Source organism: Humulus lupulus, chromosome 1 (genome assembly GCF_963169125.1).
Source record: "Humulus lupulus chromosome 1, drHumLupu1.1, whole genome shotgun sequence".
Classification (NCBI taxonomy): Eukaryota; Viridiplantae; Streptophyta; class Magnoliopsida; order Rosales; family Cannabaceae; genus Humulus; species Humulus lupulus.
In genome coordinates, this window is record NC_084793.1 from 310,531,150 (window position 1) to 310,552,255 (window position 21,106).

At 33.6% G+C, this 21,106-nt stretch overlaps 3 protein-coding genes across 3 annotated transcripts; 2 read left to right on the top strand and 1 right to left on the bottom strand.

Moving 5' to 3' along the window:
• Positions 1-8,039: 8,039 nt before the first annotated feature.
• LOC133782130 (uncharacterized) lies at positions 8,040-9,923 on the top strand. Its single transcript, XM_062221336.1, has 2 exons — positions 8,040-9,531; positions 9,640-9,923. The coding sequence occupies exons 1-2, from the start codon at positions 8,040-8,042 to the stop codon at positions 9,921-9,923; spliced, it is 1,776 nt and encodes a 591-aa protein (XP_062077320.1).
• A 5,537-nt stretch (positions 9,924-15,460) lies between these two features.
• On the top strand, positions 15,461-20,285 carry LOC133812930 (phosphoinositide phosphatase SAC7). The gene is made up of 18 exons (XM_062246772.1): positions 15,461-15,852; positions 15,946-16,249; positions 16,345-16,402; positions 16,564-16,620; positions 16,704-16,737; positions 16,892-16,972; positions 17,425-17,531; positions 17,655-17,741; positions 17,837-17,914; positions 18,084-18,154; positions 18,242-18,340; positions 18,625-18,724; positions 18,915-19,023; positions 19,131-19,203; positions 19,297-19,390; positions 19,599-19,691; positions 19,778-19,844; positions 19,945-20,285. Exons 1-18 carry the CDS (start codon positions 15,705-15,707, stop codon positions 20,073-20,075), a joined length of 1,791 nt encoding a protein of 596 aa, XP_062102756.1. The 5' UTR covers positions 15,461-15,704; the 3' UTR covers positions 20,076-20,285.
• Positions 20,262-21,098, bottom strand: LOC133812932 (dirigent protein 11-like). The gene has a single exon (XM_062246774.1). It carries the CDS (start codon positions 21,017-21,019, stop codon positions 20,417-20,419), a length of 603 nt encoding a protein of 200 aa, XP_062102758.1. The 5' UTR covers positions 21,020-21,098; the 3' UTR covers positions 20,262-20,416.
• Positions 21,099-21,106: the final 8 nt, after the last annotated feature.

Here is a 21,106-nt window from a genome sequence, read left to right on the forward strand (position 1 = left end):
ACACAGTCTTAGAATCATCACACTTGACTTTCCCTAGGCGGTGTGGGATTGCACAGCTTACTCGGTCTTTCCCCTTACGGATCACGGGATTTTGACTGTCACAATCACCCCCCCTTACGGGCCCGACGTCCCAGTCGGCCACACTTCCGACTGGGTCAAGGCTCTGATACCATAGTTGTAACACCCTGGTTACCCCAGAACAGTTACGGTGAACAGTGAACCGAAAATTTGACCCGCTACCCGAGTCCTTTGGTTAAAAACGTGATCTAAGTGTTATTATTAGGTTAAGGTGAAAAACCAGTAAAAAGGAAATGATACATTTCATTAAGTAAATAAACTGCTCATGAGCCATTCAAAACGTTTACAAGTTGTTTACAATACAAAATGGTCGCTATTGTTTCAAATTTACAATCCCCGTCGACCTAAGCGGCAAAAATAGGGTAAACCCCTAGTCCCTCTGAGAACTCCTTGGCCGTGGTGGTCAAGCGGCCAAATATGTACACATCACCGCCTAAGCTCTCCACTCAAGGTTGGGTGAGCTTCTCTTTCCCTTTATTTGCACCACATAGCACCCATGAGCCAAGGCCTAGCAAGAAAACACATTAAAGCATGATATAATATCAACAATGATCATAATAATCATCCAGGACTAACAGTCCGACACAGATAGGTGACAATAGCAAAAGTCACAAAAGTGGGTGCAGCTCCCTTTAGCCATGTGACGATAGGGTCACCAAGGCTTAACTGATAAGTTATCCTTTCATAAGTTTGATCAGGATAGGTGCATGGTGAATGGTCACCAACATAACCTTCCTCATGACCATAGAGTCATAACCTTGGAACATCGTTCCCTAGCCATGTGACAACAGTCACCGGGGCCTTATGCCTTGGCTCTGAGTACTAGTCTTAGACTAGCCAAGCGCTTATAAGTTCATTGACCTTAGGGTCGGTCTAGCATTAATGCCATAGAGCCATTCAATGCTGATATCGATTAGATCTAATCTTTATTCGGCCCTGCATTAAGAGTGCTTATGCCGTTTCTAACCTTTAGGTCAGTGTCCCTGACTAGTCAGTGCCATACACAAGCAATCAACATTCACTAGCATTTAATATGCAATCCATGTCCACATATATCAACCAACATGCTTCAATAACAAACCACGCATGCCATATACATATACAGGGTGCAACTATATTCATACATTGTTTTCTTACCTCTGGTTCGAGTGAAAATTATTATAAGAACGACCCCTGAGAACGATCAATCTTTTAATTCCTTGACGGTCACCTGGTCATAACCAAAATATAGGATTCATTAATGAAAATGATAAACAAAGGTTCCCAAACCAAAACCTAGCCTCCGAGACATCGATTCCCACTAAACCGAGTAGTAGGAACGATCCCGAGGCCTAAGGTTTGAATCCCCAAGCTAAAAACACAATTCTGGCCAAAAATGCCTTGATGGGCCGTGGCTCACCAGAGCCATGCCGCGGCTCACCCATCTGACAGGGCCATTTCCCTCACAAAAACAACCGTAGGCCGCGGCTCACCATAGCCATGCCGCAGCCCTTTACCAAAATCAGCAAGCACCAGCTTGCTTTCCCTTGCGTTTTCCCTCGGAACCATACCTTCAAACTGGTTCCAAATCTCCTCCAAACACTCAATTTAACCCCTAAACATCATCTATATCAAACCCTCATCAAAACCCAAGTTAAACATCAATCAAACTTCCATCAATTCAACTATCCATCAAGAGAGTTACAAACTAAAAACTCAAAGCTAAAATAGAGTAAAACCAGAAACCAATGGCTAAAACTCACCTCAAATCCGAGATTAAACCTCCTTCAATGGCTGAACCAAGTCTACAAACCCAGCTCCTTGATTTCCTAGCTTAATTCCCAATTCAAGCTCAAAAACTCCAAAGAGGAAATGGAAGAGAGTGATGCACGGGAAGGAGAAGGAAAAACCCTGTTTTTGTTATGTTTTTCTACAGCCATCTAAAGGTCATATACATCCAACCAAATGACCTAAATGCCCCTAAGTCATTAAAAGTTTCTAAAACCTTCCCAAGGGCAAAATTAATACTTTCGAACCTATACCGTTAATTATAATTAACGCTCTCCAATTCCCGCTAACCTCAACAAATCTCAAACACCAATAACTCATATCCCGTTACCCTATAATTCCCGGTAACGCTCTAATCATTAAAAACACCCCGAGACTCACCCCAAGCCCCGAGCTTAAACCTGTTATGACCAAACCGATAAATTATACTTAAAGATCGTCTCATGCCGAATAACTCAAACCAATCCACATTATAATGTGGCCTCACAATATATCATTGACATGCAAACAATATACAATTATGCCCTCAACGGGCAAAATTACCAAAACACCCCTGTAAACAAATGTGGACCCACATGCATGCATTTAACATCATATTATAATATAATTTTCATAAACATGCATAAATTCATTTAATGACATAATTAAACAGTTACGGCCCTCCCGACCTACTAATCCAGCCATTAAACCATCTTAGGGAATCCGGGGCATTACAAGAAACGTGCTCTGTTTTGGTTTAAGTTCTCTACAGCCTTCTTAGTTCACATGTACCATTTGGTCAAATGACCATAATGCCCCTAGGTTAAGTAAAATCCTTTAAAGTCTAGCAAGGGAAAAATCATCATTTCCCGTCTATCTTGTTATTTATAATTAACGTCATCCAATTATCGTTATTTCTAATATTTTCAAATACCAATAAATCATATCTCATTACCCTTTAATTCCCGATAATGTACTAATCCTCAAATTACCTCGAGACTCACCTCGAGCTCAGTAAATAACCCCGTTATGACCAAACCACTAACTTGCATTCAAAGATCGTCTCATGCTGAATAGCTCGAACAAATCCACATTATAATGTGGTCTCATCAATAATTCACCAACATGCATGAAAATATACAAATATGCCATCAATGGGTCAAATTACCAAAATGCCCTTTATAATAAAAAGTGGACTCACATGTATGCATTTATCATCATATAATAATATAATTCACATAATCATGCATATATAATCATTTAATGGCATAATAATCTATTATGGCCTTCTCGGCTTTCTAATCCTACCATTAAACCTCATTAGGGATTTTGAGGCATTACACTTAGCTTGAACTCCCTTCAAGCTTTGCACAAGAATTTTCAAGATAAATGGTGAGAAATCACCAAGAATGCAATGTGCAATGAATAATGAAGCATCAATTGCTTCAGACCTTTTACAGAGAATGTTTTTTGGAGAAGATATTTTTTAGCTGCTAAAAAAGATAAGGGAAACACGGACCAAACGAATATATATGCTACGGCTAAAAATTTATGATGATATGCGATCACATATGGCTTGTTTAGTTGCACTTAAAAACATATTTTTTTATTTACTTAATTAAAAATTTAAAAATTAAACATAAAATAGTGTTTGATAACTTTGTTTTTATATATTATTTTTAAAATTTTTAATTAAAATTCATTAAATTTTAAAAATAAAAAAATTTCACTTTTAATTTTTTTTTAAACCGTTTTTAACTTTTTTAGTTTTTTTTTTCTTCTCTTTTTCAAATCAACACCTCATTTTTACATTATTAAACAAAAAATAAAAATAAAAGTTATCAAACACATTTATTATTTAAAAAAAAAAAAACAAAAATAGTTACCAAATATATTTTTATTTTTTTAAAATAAAGAAACAAAAATAAAAATAATATTTTCATTTTTGTATTTAAAAAATTCAAAAATAAAAATTTTACCAAACACAACCATAACCATTGGAATTTTATGAGTTCCTTAAAGTCGTGATTAAGTTTATTTATTAATCTTACTCTTGTTTTTCCTTTTAGTTAACTATTTTGGCAATAAGTTTATAAGATTTTATATATATACTGATAATAATATTTTAAGTAAAATATTATTCATAATAAATTATATGAAATTGCTTTTGAAAATGAGATTTTTTTAGTTGAATTAGTAGAATTTCTTATGAACCCTTATAAACGGTTGAAATTATCTTCCTAGGTTGGGGTCGTGACAATTAATATATGTTTTATAAGATGACAATTAATATATGTTTTATAAGATGACAATTAATATACGTGAGATATAGGGATCATTTATATATAAGAGAAGTAATAAACAATTAATTAAATATATATATATATAAAGTGACTTAATTAATTATGTGTACACAGTATCACGTTCATTTATATGAACCAAAAATGTCTAATATGAATTTAACCTAAGTATAATAATTAGCACCGTGTTCGATAGTAAATATATCATTTTAATTTTGTAAAAAAAAAAAACTTAAATATGCTCTAAACAACTACAATATACACGGTCATAAAAAAAAAATCGTGCCGAAAATTGTTCACGAGTCGAGAACACTGAAGAGCCCCACCAGTAAGGCTTAAGTGAAATTCTTATAGGAGAATTCTTTAATATATTTATATCAGATTAAATGTAAACTAAGTTTAGTTTGAATTATAAATATATATTTATAGGACAATTCTTCTATAGGGGCATCACTTTAAACTCTACCGGTGGGGCTCTCAGTGTTCTCGACCTTTAAATAGTTTTCGATGTGATTTTTTTTTATAACCGTGTATATTGTAGCTATTTAGAGCATCAACACGATTTTTAGAAAATTCTGAATAGTTTATAGTACTATGTTCAAACATGTTGTTGTATGTGTAACTAATTTTTTTTATGCACGGGGAAAACAATATGCTTGAATCTAATTTTCGGTACTGTAAACTATTCAGAATTTTCTGAAAAATTTGCAGGATACTGTAAACAATTACAATATACACGGTCATAAAAAAAAATCACGCCGAAAACTATTCGCGAGTCGAGAACACCGAAAAACCCCACTAGTAGAACTTAAAGTGAAGCCCATATAAAAAAATTCTCCCATATTTATATGTACTTTTCAACTTATAATAAAAGTGTAGAAACTATTTACATAATTAAAAATGAAAACTATACAATACCCATAATATAAATATATATGATTATCTCTCTACACAACTTTTGGGACTCGTTTGGATTGTGAGATTAAATAAAATTGGATTGGATTAAAAAATAATATAGAATAATGAATAAGTACTTGATCATTTATTATTAACAACAAATTAGAAAGAAAAAAAAAAGTTACAAAATGGCAATTATTTTTTCTTACAGATAAATTATCTTAAGTTTTTCAATGAAAATATAGATTGTTGGAGTAATTTTTAATGACAATATTCTTTCTAATCTCATAACAAAATTACATTATATGACACCTTTGGACTTTTATAGAATTAATATATTTAATTTTATTAAAATAAAATATCAACATGTCTTTATTAAAAACCCATATATGTTGACTAAATTTCTTTTAAATATTTTTTTATTTGACCTACGTACCTTATACACAGATTCCTATTTGCCAAAAATTGCTTTGCAATTGGATAATTACTTTAATATTTTCCCACAATTATTATAATTTATTTGCTGGAATTTTTAATATATTTACGTTTGTCCATATAAATTACAAACAAGATGGCAAGTAAAATCCTCAATATAAACTAAAATCATTAATATATAATTTTTTGAATAAATCATTAATTTTTTTTACTATATTTATTGTTAGTTTGTGAAACGTAAATATTAGTGATATATTTACTATTTGTATCATTTGCATTATATTAATCCAAGATAAAATTAACACTCAATGGCTTTTATGTAAATTAACTAACAGTTTTACTAGACGTACGTGTATCAAGAAACATTGTATTAATTGCTACAAAAAAGAAAAGAAAAAAAAAAGAAAAGAAAAGAAAAGAAGAAACATTGTATTAATTTGAATTTATTGATTTGTTTAAGTATTCATGTATGCAATTAATTTGTACATATTAAATAAAGATATATTTATATGTGAGCATCTTTTACTAGGATATGCATTGATAATTTTATTACATATATATATGTATATTTATACTTGGGCCCTTAATTTTTGTTGGTATTAGTGAAAATGATGAAAACTAAGAATTATTTATAAAACATAACCACTTAAATATTAATTAAAAATAAGAGAAAAAGCCCACTCCACGCCAACTTTATTTACGTTATATTTGGTTTGAAAATGGAATTATATGACCAAGAAATTCCTTAATTATATAAACACATTAATATCACACAGTTGTATTTGAGGTGTCAGTTAATTATTTCATAATTAATTCATCCACAATAAATAAATGTGGGTTTTTTTATATATATAAAAAAGAAGAAGATAGAGAGGCAAAAAAAAAAAAAAATCATGTCTTGATATATATCTTCTTTTTTTTTTTATTTGGCATCCAATATGTATAAAAGAGGACCAAAAAAATCACTACGTATTAAAGAATAAAAGTGAAAAGCAACTGCTAATAATTACATATATACTTATATATTGTTCTTAATGATTTAATTAAGATAATACCATGGATTTTGAGTTGTAAGACTATGAATATAAATATATAGTGGTTTGGTATACAATGTTCTCACATTTCTAGCTAGGGTACTTTTATTTTAAACGTGTAAACAAAACTAATATACATTTATTGTAAAAGCTATTATGTGTAATGTTATAGCAATACCCATATATAAGACTTTATTAAATTAATAGGTGCGAGTTTGATATTGGGTTGCACGGTATGTCACCTCCTTATGGTGTTGGACACTGTTATCTGTTAACCATTCTTAAAGGAGAATTGCTAAGGGGCACCATTGATACCCAACACCACGACGAGGTGGCATATAACACTATTAGTGCAATTGCCCACACATTTGAATTTAATAAATATTATACGGTATCACTAACCAATCACAGGGTGTCATCTCACGTGGTGTTGGGCGCATTAAGATGTCAAATAACAATATGCTTCTTAAAGTACCAACTCATGTAGTGTTGTACACTGTAAAGTATCGAATAGCAATACACATTTTAAATTTGAGAATTGCTAAGGAGTATCACTGGTGTCCAACACCACAAAAAGGTGTCATACCACTATTGATACAATTCAATATCAAGTCTCACGTATTTAATAAATATTATGGGATACCGCTAGTCATCCATAAAGTACCACCTTGTGTGTTATTGGATAACTTAAAGTGTGAAATATCAATACTCTTTCAAATTATGGCAAGAAAAGAAAAACGTAAATTCACAAGGGAAAAGCATGCAAATATATTAATTCAATGTACGTAGCAATAAATTCGAGGATATCCATAGTGGGGCCCTAAATGGTAGAAGGGTATTTTCGTCCAACAAGTAAAAAGAAAAGGTGAAACCTAGGCAGAGTGACCTAGGGGGTGAGTGGTGTCGTAGGTTATGGCACGTGAGTTCCAATATAGAGCCAATGATTGGTGTCTTATGTTACCATTCCGAAGACCAAAAGGTTTGGTACCTTTTCGAATGTTTCTTATCACAATGACACGTAAAATTCTCACCCCATTTGCCCTAATAACTAAGGGCACATTGCCCTTGTATCAATCAATCATCACCAACTCCCTTTTTTTTCTTCTCTTTACATTTACATTTATTACAGTCTCCTCTAACCTCGACTATATATACCATTATACCATTGCCATGAAATTCACTGTTTTTCTTCTTGACTACTCACTAGTCTCTCTCACACACACTGCTTTTTCTTCTTGGCTCGTCAACCTGGTTAGATTTATTGTTTTTGACTGTTAGAAAATGTTGTTAATGGTTTTTTCATCTTCGAGAATAATGATGATCCGGATTTTGATTTCTCTCATATAGTAAAGAAGAAGACATTTTCAAGTACTTATTATAAGGCTTTTTTATGTATAGTGAACACATATTCTCTCAGCAATAAAACTATATCTCCTTAATATTAATTTATCGTCGCCTTGTAGATTTATATATATATATCTGTTAAGCTCCTTGGCTAAAGTTTAATTTTCTTTGCAGTTGGGAAAGAAGACAAGTCTCGATCAACACCATGACCAACAAGAAAACCAACCCCTCCAACCCTTCGCCAAACAAGCCCGCTGATCCATCCACACAGACTCCTCCTACCACCACCACTGAGACTACTGATGTTGTAGATTCGCCGTCGCCGCCGCCGCCGTCTCCTCCGGCGGTGAAAACCGTCACCAAATCATCCTCACCCTCCTCCGCTGACCCTTCAACCAAGAAGACCACCACTCCAACTTCGACTCAGACTACCACCACCACCACCGCTGAGACCAATGTTGCAGCGCCATCGCCGAGGCCAGTGGTAGCCTCCGCTGACCCTTCATCAAAGAATAAGACTACTCCATCCAAACAATCCCGCGCACCACTTGTCCGCCCAACATCGAAGACTGCTGCTGAGACTAATGTTGTAACGCCAACCCCACCAGCTCCAGTGTTGGTCTCGGCCTCAGCATCAGCACCTTCCCCGGTCCTGGCTCCAGCCCCGGCACGAGCCGCTTCTTCTGTTATTAGGCCAACTAAGGCTGGTGAAGTGGTTGGACGCCCTGTTAACGTTCCTGCCAGTGGTGCCCCGAATACGATTGCTTCGTCTATTCGGCCCACTAGCCGAGCCAGTGGTAGTGCCCCATCGAACGCGTCCTCTATTAGGCCAAATAGCGCTATTGAGTCCCGTATTCGCGTGAAAATATCTTTGGCTCCTGCCATTGCTCGCCCAGCCGTTCCCTTGATTCGCCCAGCTACTGTTGATGCCCATGGACGCCGAACAACCGTGGCTCCTCCTCCTCCCATTGGTGCCCCAACCATTACTTCCATTCGGCCAACTACCCTTGCCGAAGCCCTTGGACGCAACAAAACAGCCGCGGCTTCTTCTTCTGCCAGCGGAGCCCCGGGCGCTTCCTCTTCTCGGCCAACTACGAACCGAGCCTCTGTCGCTCATGTTCTCACCAGTGGTGGTACCCCAGTAGTAAGGGCGGCTCATCCCATTTCATCCGTTGCACCAGCAAACCCTCCTCGTTCGATTGCACCAGCAAACCCTCGTCCAATTTCTTCCGTTGCACCCTCAAACCCGCCTGCTCGTCCTATTCCCCCACTAATTGTCGTTCCAGCAACCCCTCGTCCTATCACTCCTGCTGCTGTTACCGCTCCACCTCCACCAACCCCTCGGCCTCAGGGGGGTAGCGGTAGTGGAAGTGGTAGTGCTGTTGCTGTAGCCGTTGGGGTAGGCTTGATAAGTAGCATCTTTGAGGGCCTCGGAGGAGGAGGAGGGATTCTAGTGGGCGGTTCTGCTGGTGCTGGTGCTGGTGCTGGTGCTGGTGGTAACAAAGAGGAACGTAATAATAATAAAAGGAAGGCTATTGAAATTGTTGTCCCCGAAGGAATTTCACCCATTTGCAGCATCTGTCAAAGGGATTTTGGTTCCTGGAAGGCTCTCTTCGGACACATGCGCTGCCATCCTGACCGCCATTGGCGTGGCTGCTTTCCCCCTCCCGTTATGGTTTCCAGGGGCGTTGTTCAAGGTCACAGTCCACATATCATCACTTATATATATACATATTGATCTAGATTCATACATATATATAGATATGATTGTTTTCTCTGCTGAGTTTTTATATATGTGTGTGCAGCTGAAGAATTACCACAAGCGTCTGAGAGGGCTAGCAGGACACCTAATAGGGCTGCAAATTTCGACCTAAATCTGCCCCAGGGATTATTAGGAGATCAGATTGCTGGGTCTGGTTTATCACCATCTCCTCTCAATATTAGAGATGATGATGATGAGGAGGAGGAAGATGAGGAAGATACAACTGCTACGACAACAGGCTTTGATCTGAACCAGCTGCCTCCTGCTTCTGATGATGAAGACGATGACAGTAGCAGTGATGATGGTGATTCTGGGGCTGCTTTCTAGTCTGGTTTATGATCGAACCAGATATATATATGATATATGATATATATATATTTATATTTATATATGGTCTTATTATGCGCAATACATACAAACAAAACCATACAGGACCACCTATATATCCACCATACCAACTAGAGATTTTGGTCCAAAAAACTTATAATTTCTCAGTACTTTTTATAATTGGCGCGCGTCACTGTTGGTGTCTGCTATTTGTTTTTGTCCTTTGTTGTTCAGTTTGCAATATATATATGCATTATATATATGATCATGTCATGTTATATGATCAGAGGATTTTATGTTGAAATCGATGATGATGATGATGATGATCTTGTTTGATGAAGACGATGCTCATCACCTGAAATTTATATATGTAACCGATGATCCTTATATATCTTGTTTGGATGATTTTTATTTGATGTATATATATATAGATATTTATATAGCTCTAGTGATTGAGATATATATATATATATGGGAATTCTCCAATCTTCACATGAACATCTGTTGGTGGGTTTCTTCTTGTTTTTGACTCGTGAACAGTATTCGACACAATTTTTTATATGATTGTGTATAATGTAACTATTTAGAACGTACGGTAAATTTTTATAAAATTCAGAATAATTTACAATACCGAAAACTAAGTTCAAATATGTTGTTGTATGTGTGACTACTTTTTTTTATGCGCATAGAAAGTAACATGTTTGAACTTAGTTTTCGGTACTGTAAAAATAATCGCGCCGAAAACTGTTCACGAGTCGGAAAATACTGAGAGCCCCACCGGTAGACTTAAAGTGAAACTCCTAAAAAAATTGTCCTATATAAATATGTGGGTGATCATCATTTGGTTTTTTATTTTCTTAGATCATATATATATACTGCTACTTGGGATTTTGCTAAATGCCCTGATACTTGTTATCCTAGCTCTATACTTGCAATTTATATGATGAACTAAAAACAAAAATCATCATCATCATCATCATTTTGATGAAGATAACCTGGAATTTATTTGTAATGCCTAGTGATTTTTAAATCTTTATTATTTGATATGAGATTGATATATATCTTGATTGGGGATGATCATTTGAAATATACACTTATATATATAATGATATTAATGAGATATTATTTGGAAGATCTCAATGGAAATATATATAGGCTAGTGTATGTTTGGTTTTACTTTCCTTAATAATTTTAGTAAATTAAGATCAATACTTTGGGTTATATGATGAAATATATGTCTATTGATTTTGTTTGTAAGTGAAATATATATATGTATATGTGAGTGTGAGTTCAATATACATATAGGGAATGACTTGCATTTGCATTTGTTTTCAAGCTATGATCTCAATTGTTTTTTTAATTTGTTTAGTTTTTTATTATAATTAATAATAAGTTGTATTTTGGATGATGCTGGGCTGTTTGGATGGTGTTTATATAGCACATGATATTTATTATCTTTATTGTTTGTTTTAATTGTCACTAGGGATATATATATATATATGTAATTTATAATGAGTTTATATATATATATAATTGATCTAAAGAGTTTATATGTATCTTTATTGTTTGTTTTAATTGTCACTAGGATATGTAAGGATTGAGATTTGGATAGTCATTTGGAGTATATATACATATATATGTAATGAGATCTATATATCTTTTTTGGATCATCATTTGGTTTTTTTATTCTCCTCTAGTAAATTAGCTAGGTTTGATTTTGGGTTTAAATAATGAGATGTTTTGTGCTTTTTGTTTGGTAAATGCATAACCTATATATATATACGGCTAGTTGGGATTTTTCCAAATGCCCTGATACTTCCAGCTATTAACTCTTTTTGCAATTTATTCTTGCTAGCTAAAAAAAATAAAAATATACATCAGTTTGATGAAGATAATAATAAGCTGAAATTTATATGTAATTTCTATCTTTATTATAATTAATTTGATATATGATTGAGTGATATCATTTGAAATTTATATAGTTTATTGCATTGGGGTTTGTTCTTATATGTTTGGTTTATTTTCCTTAACCTTAGTAAATTAAGTTCCATATGTTTATTGACTTTGCTGTCTTTTTAGTTGGGAATTTGGTAAATGCCCTGATATTCTCAGTTTCATTTAATTAATTATTATTTCAGATATGATTGGTGCTTATATATTATTTAAAAAGCAGTATCACGTTAATGTTTTGGGTCATCATTTTAGTGTTCTCGTATCATTTTTCATATATTTATATATGTGAGTGTAATATACATATATATAGGGATAGATGTTGTCCTTTGATAATCTCTTTCAAGTGTAGAGATACTATGATATGTATGGTTTAGATCTTGTTTGATAATTACTAGATATATATATATATACTTTTTTAAAGGAAATTTTTCTATAGGGCTTCACATTAAACTCGTATACGAGAATTCTCTTTAAAAAGTTAAAAACTGTTAATGGATTGTAAACATTAAAAGCCCTACTGGTAAGTGAAGCCTTATAGGAGAATCCATCAATTTATATATGGTTAGTAGATTTATATATGTGTCGTATGCTGGGCTGTACTCTATTTTTGGGTTTTTTTTTTCTTTATTTCTTTCAATTAACCTAATAATAAGTTCTGTTTGGAATTTGGATGGTGTGCTTAGCAAATTCTTGATATGCTAGCTTATTCTCATCTTTTCCAGTTTTATTCGAAAGACTAAAATTGTTAATTAGTATATATATATATATATGTGTGTGTGTATAATAAGGATATATGCCTTTTCAATTTCTTCTTTACTATTATAATATGATATCACTTTGTTATGTATAGTTTGTAGTGATTTATATATATATATATATATATGTGTGTGTGTTTGCTATTATTTCTTCTAATTAAATGTTCTGCTATTTGGATTGTGATATGTATATATATATATATAACTAGTCTGCTACAATCTTGAAGATATATATATATATATATATATATGTTATGTTTCCTGCTTTGTGTGTGTGTTTTTTTTTTATTGGTTTGCAGTTTGACATTTAAAAGAAAATTCTCTCTCTCTCTATATATATATAATGATAATGATGGCTATATATGATCTTGCAATTTGTTCATGATAATCACTTGAAATGATATATATGTATAAACAATTTCTAGTAGTGATCATTTATATTTAATTTGTTTGTCTCTATATGTGTTTCATTAGATATATATATATAGCTATTTGGTTTTCTTTTTTCTCTTTTAAAATTAAATTTATCGTTGATATTGTTTGGGTGGTGTTAGCAAATGATATATATGCAAGGCCTTTTAAGTGATCAATTGCCCTATATTAGTTGGTATATATATATATATATATATATATTCATATTGATATAATGCTTATCTTTCTGTATTTTATTTCTCAAAAAAGATATATATATATATATAAATATTTTTGCATTCTTTTGAAGGTGTTTTGTAAGAGAATTTTTTTGATAATACTTGCATATATGTCACTTTATGTAATGTTCGACATCTTATGAAATGAATTACAATGTAGAGATGTCTTGTTTGATGATGATTATCACTTGAAATATATATATCTATATATATTTATATATGTGGATATTTTCACTGACTAGTCTTTTGAAAGTGTTTTGTATATGAAGAGATATTTAAAATAATTATTTAATGAATAGTATGTAGTACTGTATTATTCTGCAAATCATTTTCAAAATAAGTATATTTTTGCCCATTATTTTTAATATTCTACAATTTACTTCATCTGATTATTTTTTTGGTACTGCTAATCGTATGGTCTTGTGTTATTGGATGAGTAATAATGATTCGCAGCAATTTAGAATTAATCTAATTATTGGATATGTCTAGATAATTATTTAAATAAACTGTCTCGAAAAGTTTGGATAACATTTTCTTTCATATCAGTAAAGATTACACTTTTGGTTACAATAAGTGATTTAATAACAGTATATATATGAATTTTTCTATAGAGTTTCTGTATATATATATATATATATGTTTTGGGGTTATATTTCTATACATTAATACTTAGATTTATTATTAGCTAGGTGCAATATTAATTGTGGTGGATATATATATATATATACCTAATATTTTGCAGCAGTAGTATATGAATATATGTATATTTATACAATTATTATGGTTTGTGGTAATATATGAACTGTCTACTGTGTCTGTGTATATAAAAAATGAAGAGAAATGAAATCAAAAGTTATTATATATATATATATTTATCTGATCTGGACCCCTGGGGATATGGTTTACATACAAACAGAATATACTTGATCAGAATATCATATCATAGAGAGAGATATATATATATAGCCATGGACTATTGATATATATATATATAATAAGATAATAATACTTGGGATTATTCAATACTTTAGACTTTGTAGTGACCATAAAAGTACAATGTATATATATAATCACCACATTTATATGCCTATACTTTAGTACTGGAGAATTAATGATAGAGCTACTGATAGTGTTCACAGGAATGAATTATAGTGTTGATAATATTGGTTTGTTGTAAACATAAGATTTGGATTGGATATGTTGATTTCATTTTTATCATATAATTGCAGATTTAAACCCTAGCCTATGCATGTACAGTGACTGGAATATATTATTGGTTTCTTCAGTATATATATATATATGTGTGTATATATACAAAAATTAAAGCTGATCATATAAAGCCCTAATAAAAAAGAACAGATGACCAAGGATGTGTGATGATTAAAAAGCAATGAAGATATATATATATATATATATACTATATAGGAATGGACAACTATACTACTAGAGAATAATGACCCTTAAACAATCTTATACTAAACCATCATTATTATATAATCAACCCCACACAATAATTGGGATTCTATACCACTTACTTGTAAGACATAACCATATATATAATATATAAGAAAACCCAAATACGCGATCGTGTTTTGTTAAATGATAATTTGTACCATGTTGTTTTACAAAATGAATCAAAATAGTACTATAAACTCGATTTTAGTCAAAATATTTTCAAATCTATATAATATTTCCTTCTCAGCTCCCCGACCACCTTCTTCGCTACTGTGAACGCATATTATCTCTAACGACCCAAGAATCAATCTTATAATTGAAAATACTTGAACAAAAATCGAGTGTAAGAGCACTTATTTTGTAAAACACAGGTTTCAAACTGTTATTTAATAAAATACAATGGTTGATCGCGTACTCGAAAAAATACAGAGATCAAAATAATATTTTCCATTAATATAATGCATTGTTTATTCCTTTTATTTTATTTATCTTAAAATTCCAAATGACAAGAATAAGGATCAGGTGATATTGTTTATAGCTGTTGAATCATTTTTTAATTAATTAAATTAATACAAAACTTTTGTCTAATAAATAAATAGAAGGGGGCGGGTTAACATAGGTTGAGTTGAAAGTGCATATAAAATTTCAACCAATAAGAAGCTGCCACGTAATGAGCAACGAGTGGTGAATGAGAATGAGAACGAGAATGTGAATTGATTCTCTTTCTTCTTCATCTTCGTTTTCCCTCAAAATTTCGCGGGTTGTGTTTCAAACTAACTTTTACTTTGTCAGATCACACTTTTTTCACTCATTATTATTGGATCTCAATCTCAATCTCAATCTCAGTCTCTCTCAATCTCTGAATGTGATTCGGTTTCATCTTCATTCATTCAATTCAATTCAAATTCATTCGTAGCATTGAAGATTTGGAATTGTACGAATTTAGGAAGAAGCTGAGCTTTGGAATAATGATGGAGCGAGCAGATTCAGGGCAGAAGCTGTACTCACGCATGAGGCTATGGGAGCTTCCCGATCAGTATGTCATCGAGCCCACTGATGGCACTTTTGCTCCTTCTCTCGCTATCAATCGACTCGATGCTTCTCTAACCTTCATTGGTTCGTTGTTCTTCCTTTGATCCCCTTTCTCTTTCATTTTTTTTTCATGTAATTATCACGTAATCACTCTGTATCTATATCTGTATGATTCAGATGAGCTTCCTGAATCCACTTCTGTCCGAGCCCCCAAAATTCAGACGATTTATGGTGTTGTTGGGATGGTCAAGCTCCTCACGGGCTCCTACTTGATCGTCATTACCGATCGTGAATGTGTTGGATCTTATTTGGGTCATCCAATCTTCAAGGTTCTGTCTTTGAAGGTTTATCCTTGTGACCATTCTCTTCAAAATTCCAATGCACAACAGAAGAAGATGGAAGCTGAGTTTTCTGCCCTCCTCAATATTGTTGAAAAGACTTGTGGTTTGTTTTTCTCTTATGAAACGAATCTAACTCTCAGGTGAAACTGATTTTTTGTTAGCTTTACTAATACTCTTTTTTTTAATTAATAAAAAGAATCATTTTTTCTTATCCTTATGTTTTCTGTGTATACAGTGTTCAGAGATTGCATGATTTGGGGGATGAATCTAAGTTGCTTCCTCTTTGGAGACAGGTAAGCTCTTGAAATATTTTCTTTTTTTAAAAAAAATAAAAATTTAAAACAGTATATTTGCTTGAAATATCATTGTTCTTCTACTGGTATCCAATGAAATGTGTGTGGGTAAGGGAACTTTGTAGTTTTTAAGTAGAAATTTTCCTTTGTTTCTTTCACAGGCAGAACCTAGGTTTTTATGGAACAACTATATGTTGGAAGTGCTCATAGATAACAAGGTTAGACTTTTTCCAAATTATTTTCAAATTCTTCTGTTTCTTGTTTCTAATTGCTCACATTTGTATGCTTCCTTGTTTTGCAGCTTGATCCCTTCTTGCTTCCTGTTATCCAAGGGAGTATCCTTTCTGTTGATGCTGCTTTAAGCATTTTTATCTCTATTTAAATTACTTTTTAGAATCTTTTTCCTCTGTATCTTTTTACTACTTTAAACTGTATTATTGCCAAATGCAATGTTTTTGGAGGTTATTATTCTCCTTAATCAATCGCCAGGCTTCCAGCACTTTCAAGCAGCAATAGGGAAGGATGTAATTGATGTCACTCTGATTTCTAGGAGATGCACGAGGAGAAATGGTATCTAAATCTCATCTTACCCGTCTTGTTTGTTTTTCTTCAACTGTCTGCATTCTTCTTCTTCAAATTAGATATATTAGTACAGAAATATGAGCTAATAATTAAAACACTGAATGACCACTAACAGTACAAAAAAATTTCAACATTTTTTTAAATGCTGAGGAACTTAAAACAATTGACCATTGTTGAAGGAAAAATCTTGTTCTTAATCTCTTTATCTTTTCCTTTATGTATACATAAATAAAGCTTGACACTTTGATCATCTAGTTCATTGACTATTCAATCATCTGGTTATCAGTGAAGATTTAGCTATGGTGTCATAATCATCCGTTTTACGACAATAGAAAGAAACATGTATTCTAGCTCTTTTACAATCAAAAGAAGAAAAAACAAATTTATTTAGTTAGCTCTTTGTCTTCCTATTCTGAAAAATGACTCATATTTTCGTGAAGGCACTCGTATGTGGAGAAGAGGAGCTGATCCAGATGGTTACGTTGCAAATTTTGTAGAGACCGAGCAAATTATGCAGCTGAATGGGTATACAGCCTCATTTGTGCAGGTGAAAGTTAATAATGTTATTACATTATTTATCATATTTTCTGAAGTTAGTGCTGCACGTGGACATATATGATTGAATCTCAAACATCTTATCATGTTTGATTCTGCTAATTGTTTTTTGCAGGTTCGGGGATCAATTCCATTGCTTTGGGAGCAAGTAGTGGATTTGACATATAAGCCTAAGTTTGAGCTTGTGAAAGTAGAGGAAGCTGTGAGTTTGTGATTACTTATTCCTTACAAGTCAGTTTGATTCTACACCTACTGCTTTTGCTCTGTATTTGACCACTGCATTGAACTTTTATGAAGTCCAAAGTAGCAGAGCGACATTTTTTGGACTTAAGGAAGAAATATGGGGCCGTTTTAGCTGTTGATCTTGTCAACAAGGTGCACACTTTATTTTTCAAGAGATTTTAAGTATGTGATTTTGTATGCTAGATGTATCATAATCCATCCATACTTTCACCTGCATATGTATCTTCAATTCTATCAGTAGAGTTTGGGGTTTTATTTCCATTGCTGTGTTCACTTAATTGATATTTTCATTTTCTATCAGCACGGAGGTGAGGGACGCTTATGTGAAAAGTTTGCAACTTCTATGCAACCTATCATTAGTGATGACGTGAGGTAGAATTTATTTTCCTCTCCTCTTCCTAAGAACATATCTTTAACTTATTTGGTTTGTTTTAACATGATAGCTATGGAACATTGCAGATATTTGCACTTCGATTTTCATAAAATTTGCGGGCATATTCATTTTGAGCGCCTATCTATTCTCTACGAACAAATTTCTGATTTTCTCGATAGAAATGGGTATGATTTCCCTCTGATGGTTATTGATGCCTTATTCCTTATAGATAGATTTAAATAATCGTTTGCCCAAATGATTCGTGGCTTTTTAGCATAGCTGGCTGATTGATGTACTACGTTTCGGACACAATATCTAGTATGCTTCAACTTACATTTTTCTCCATAGGTTTTTTAGTTACTTGCCATGTTAAATTTCCTAGAAAAAAGGCTAATAGATGTGCTTGTATACATACCCAATATGTCTGTATTACGTTTTTTCTCCTAACTTTCTAAACTGAATTTGATAGGTATTTCTTGTTGAATGAAAAGGCTGATAAAATGAAGGAACAACTTGGAGTTGTTAGAAGCAATTGTATAGATTGCTTAGACCGTACAAATGTTACACAGGTACAAATACATTAATTAGAAGATATTGTTCTATCTAGTTGTGGTGTTTACAGTTTACAGCATTACATAGGTATACATATAATAAATGAAACCAATATATCAATAGATGTGAAAACTTATATATTAAAGAAAGTGTATGAGAATAATCCTCACAGTGGGCATAATATATTGGTTACCTTTATGGTTGCAGAGCATGATAGGTCGAAAGATGTTAGAATGCCAACTTCGGAGACTTGGTATTTTTGGTGCTGACGAGACTATTAGCTCCCATTCAAACTTTGATGATAGCTTTAAGATCAGTGAGTCACTCTACTATTATTATGCTTTCATGATCATGTCACTAATTAATGAACTTGTCTTTTGTAAGCGTTCTATTCTAACCCGTTGAATGTTTTTATGTCTTTAGTGTGGGCTAACCATGGGGATGACATAAGCATTCAGTACTCTGGTACTCCTGCTTTGAAAGGAGATTTTGTCAGGTAGTTTTGGAACCTTTGTACTTGTGGATGTTACCAGATGACTTAGATTCATTACTTCCTTTTGAATTGCTCAACGCGGTGTTGGATTGGCAGATACGGCCAGAGGACAGTACATGGAATTCTCAAGGACGGATGGAATTCCCTTGCTCGCTACTATCTAAACAACTTTCGGGATGGAGCAAAGCAGGTTTGTTTACATTCTGTTAGTCTTCATTTTACAGCCATTTATTTCGGTAAAATGCTTTTTCACCTTTTTTCTAAAGTTAAATCTGGCATCTTTCTCATTCATCCATGTACTATTGATTATCATTTTATAAACAAAACTTGGTACTTTCTATGAATTATTGACTTTTTCTTATTTTTGGTGTGTGGATTCATTTGGCTCATACGCGAAGGATGCAATTGATCTTCTGCAAGGACATTACATTGTTTCGGTCAGCCGAGATATAAGCCCCTCACCTCAAAAAGGAGGCCTTGAGGCTGTAGCTGTGAGTAATCCCAATGTTTTTTTTTGCTTGGATAACAAGACTAAACATCAATTTCTCTTGTCTGAGTATGTTTGCTTTGATTGCAGTCATTTCCACTGGCTTTTGCATTTGTTTTGGTTGGCTTCTTGTTTGCGACCATGTCACTTAGGCAAGGTGCGTTGAGTTTTCTTTGTCTAAACACAGTAATCCTATTGCTGTAACTGCGAGTAATGGTTGCCTATTTCTTTTCTTTCTGTGGTCATCTCTTATGCAGTTCGGTACGACCTTCGACACTTATTCTTATCAATAATGTGGGCAAGCCTCAGTGTGGCCTTAGCAGCATTTGTGAGGGCCAACGGAAGAATTTTCTGCAACCGACCTCGTCTACACAGGCCACGCCATTAATGCAGTTTCAATTTTCCAATGCGCTGCTTTTCTATGAATATTGCTTGTTGTTTCAGTTAATTTTCATGTTTTATAAAACACGGAAGAGACTCACTCGTTGGCAGAGTTGATTTTTTGCAGTACCCTCTAATGTTAACATTGGCATTCTTTTTTGTATAAATTGATTTCGTTGTGACATTTTCAAACTATGATTAAGTTTTTCTTTCTTTTTTTTTGTTTGTCAACCTGTAGTCTCAAAATATAAAAACAGCATTAAAGTAAAGAAAAGACAGAGATAGGAATCAAAAGCATAAAGTGTGGACTTTTGTCATACACAGGTGAAGACTGTCCACAGAAAGCACTTAGGTAGAACTAGAAGAAGCAGCCTGAAGAAGCTGAGTGGCATATGGAGGCCAGTACAGGTGAAACTCAATCTTGTAAGTGACAGTGATGCCTTTGAGATTGACTGGAGAGGATCTTACATAGCCTTGGACGAAGGTGAAGTCGCCTGTGCCGCCCACCACAGGATGATCCGAGGGCTTAATGTTGTGTGTGCCTCCAACAATGGAAACTGAACCACTGTGGTTCTTCAGATGCAAAGTGACCTTGGCAATTGAAATGCTGCGCAGCCCATCTAAGCTGGATGTTATGGAGGTTCCTTCTGCGATTCCCAGCACTTTTGAAGACGTGCTCGGTGACACAGTCATGGGATCCTGGAAGGCAAATAAGGTGCCAAAAGGTGTTGTTGTCTGACTAGTTGCAGGTCCAGCCACCCCATTCACTATGATATAGCCGGTTTTGTTTATGGTTTCGTGTTGATACAGAGCAAAGTGGAGGGACTTGATATGGCTATGGTGGTGGTGGTGGTGGTGGTGGTGGTGGTGAGAGGTGGAGGTGATTTTGATGGGGAAGAGGGCAAACAGCACAGGTAGAAGAAGTAAGATTATTGGAAGAGAAGAAGCCATTTTTAGTGTCTCAAGTGTTTCTCAGCTTTACTAAGATTTATATGGACGAGGAGATAACTATGATTGTGATCAATGTGAGGAGTTTCT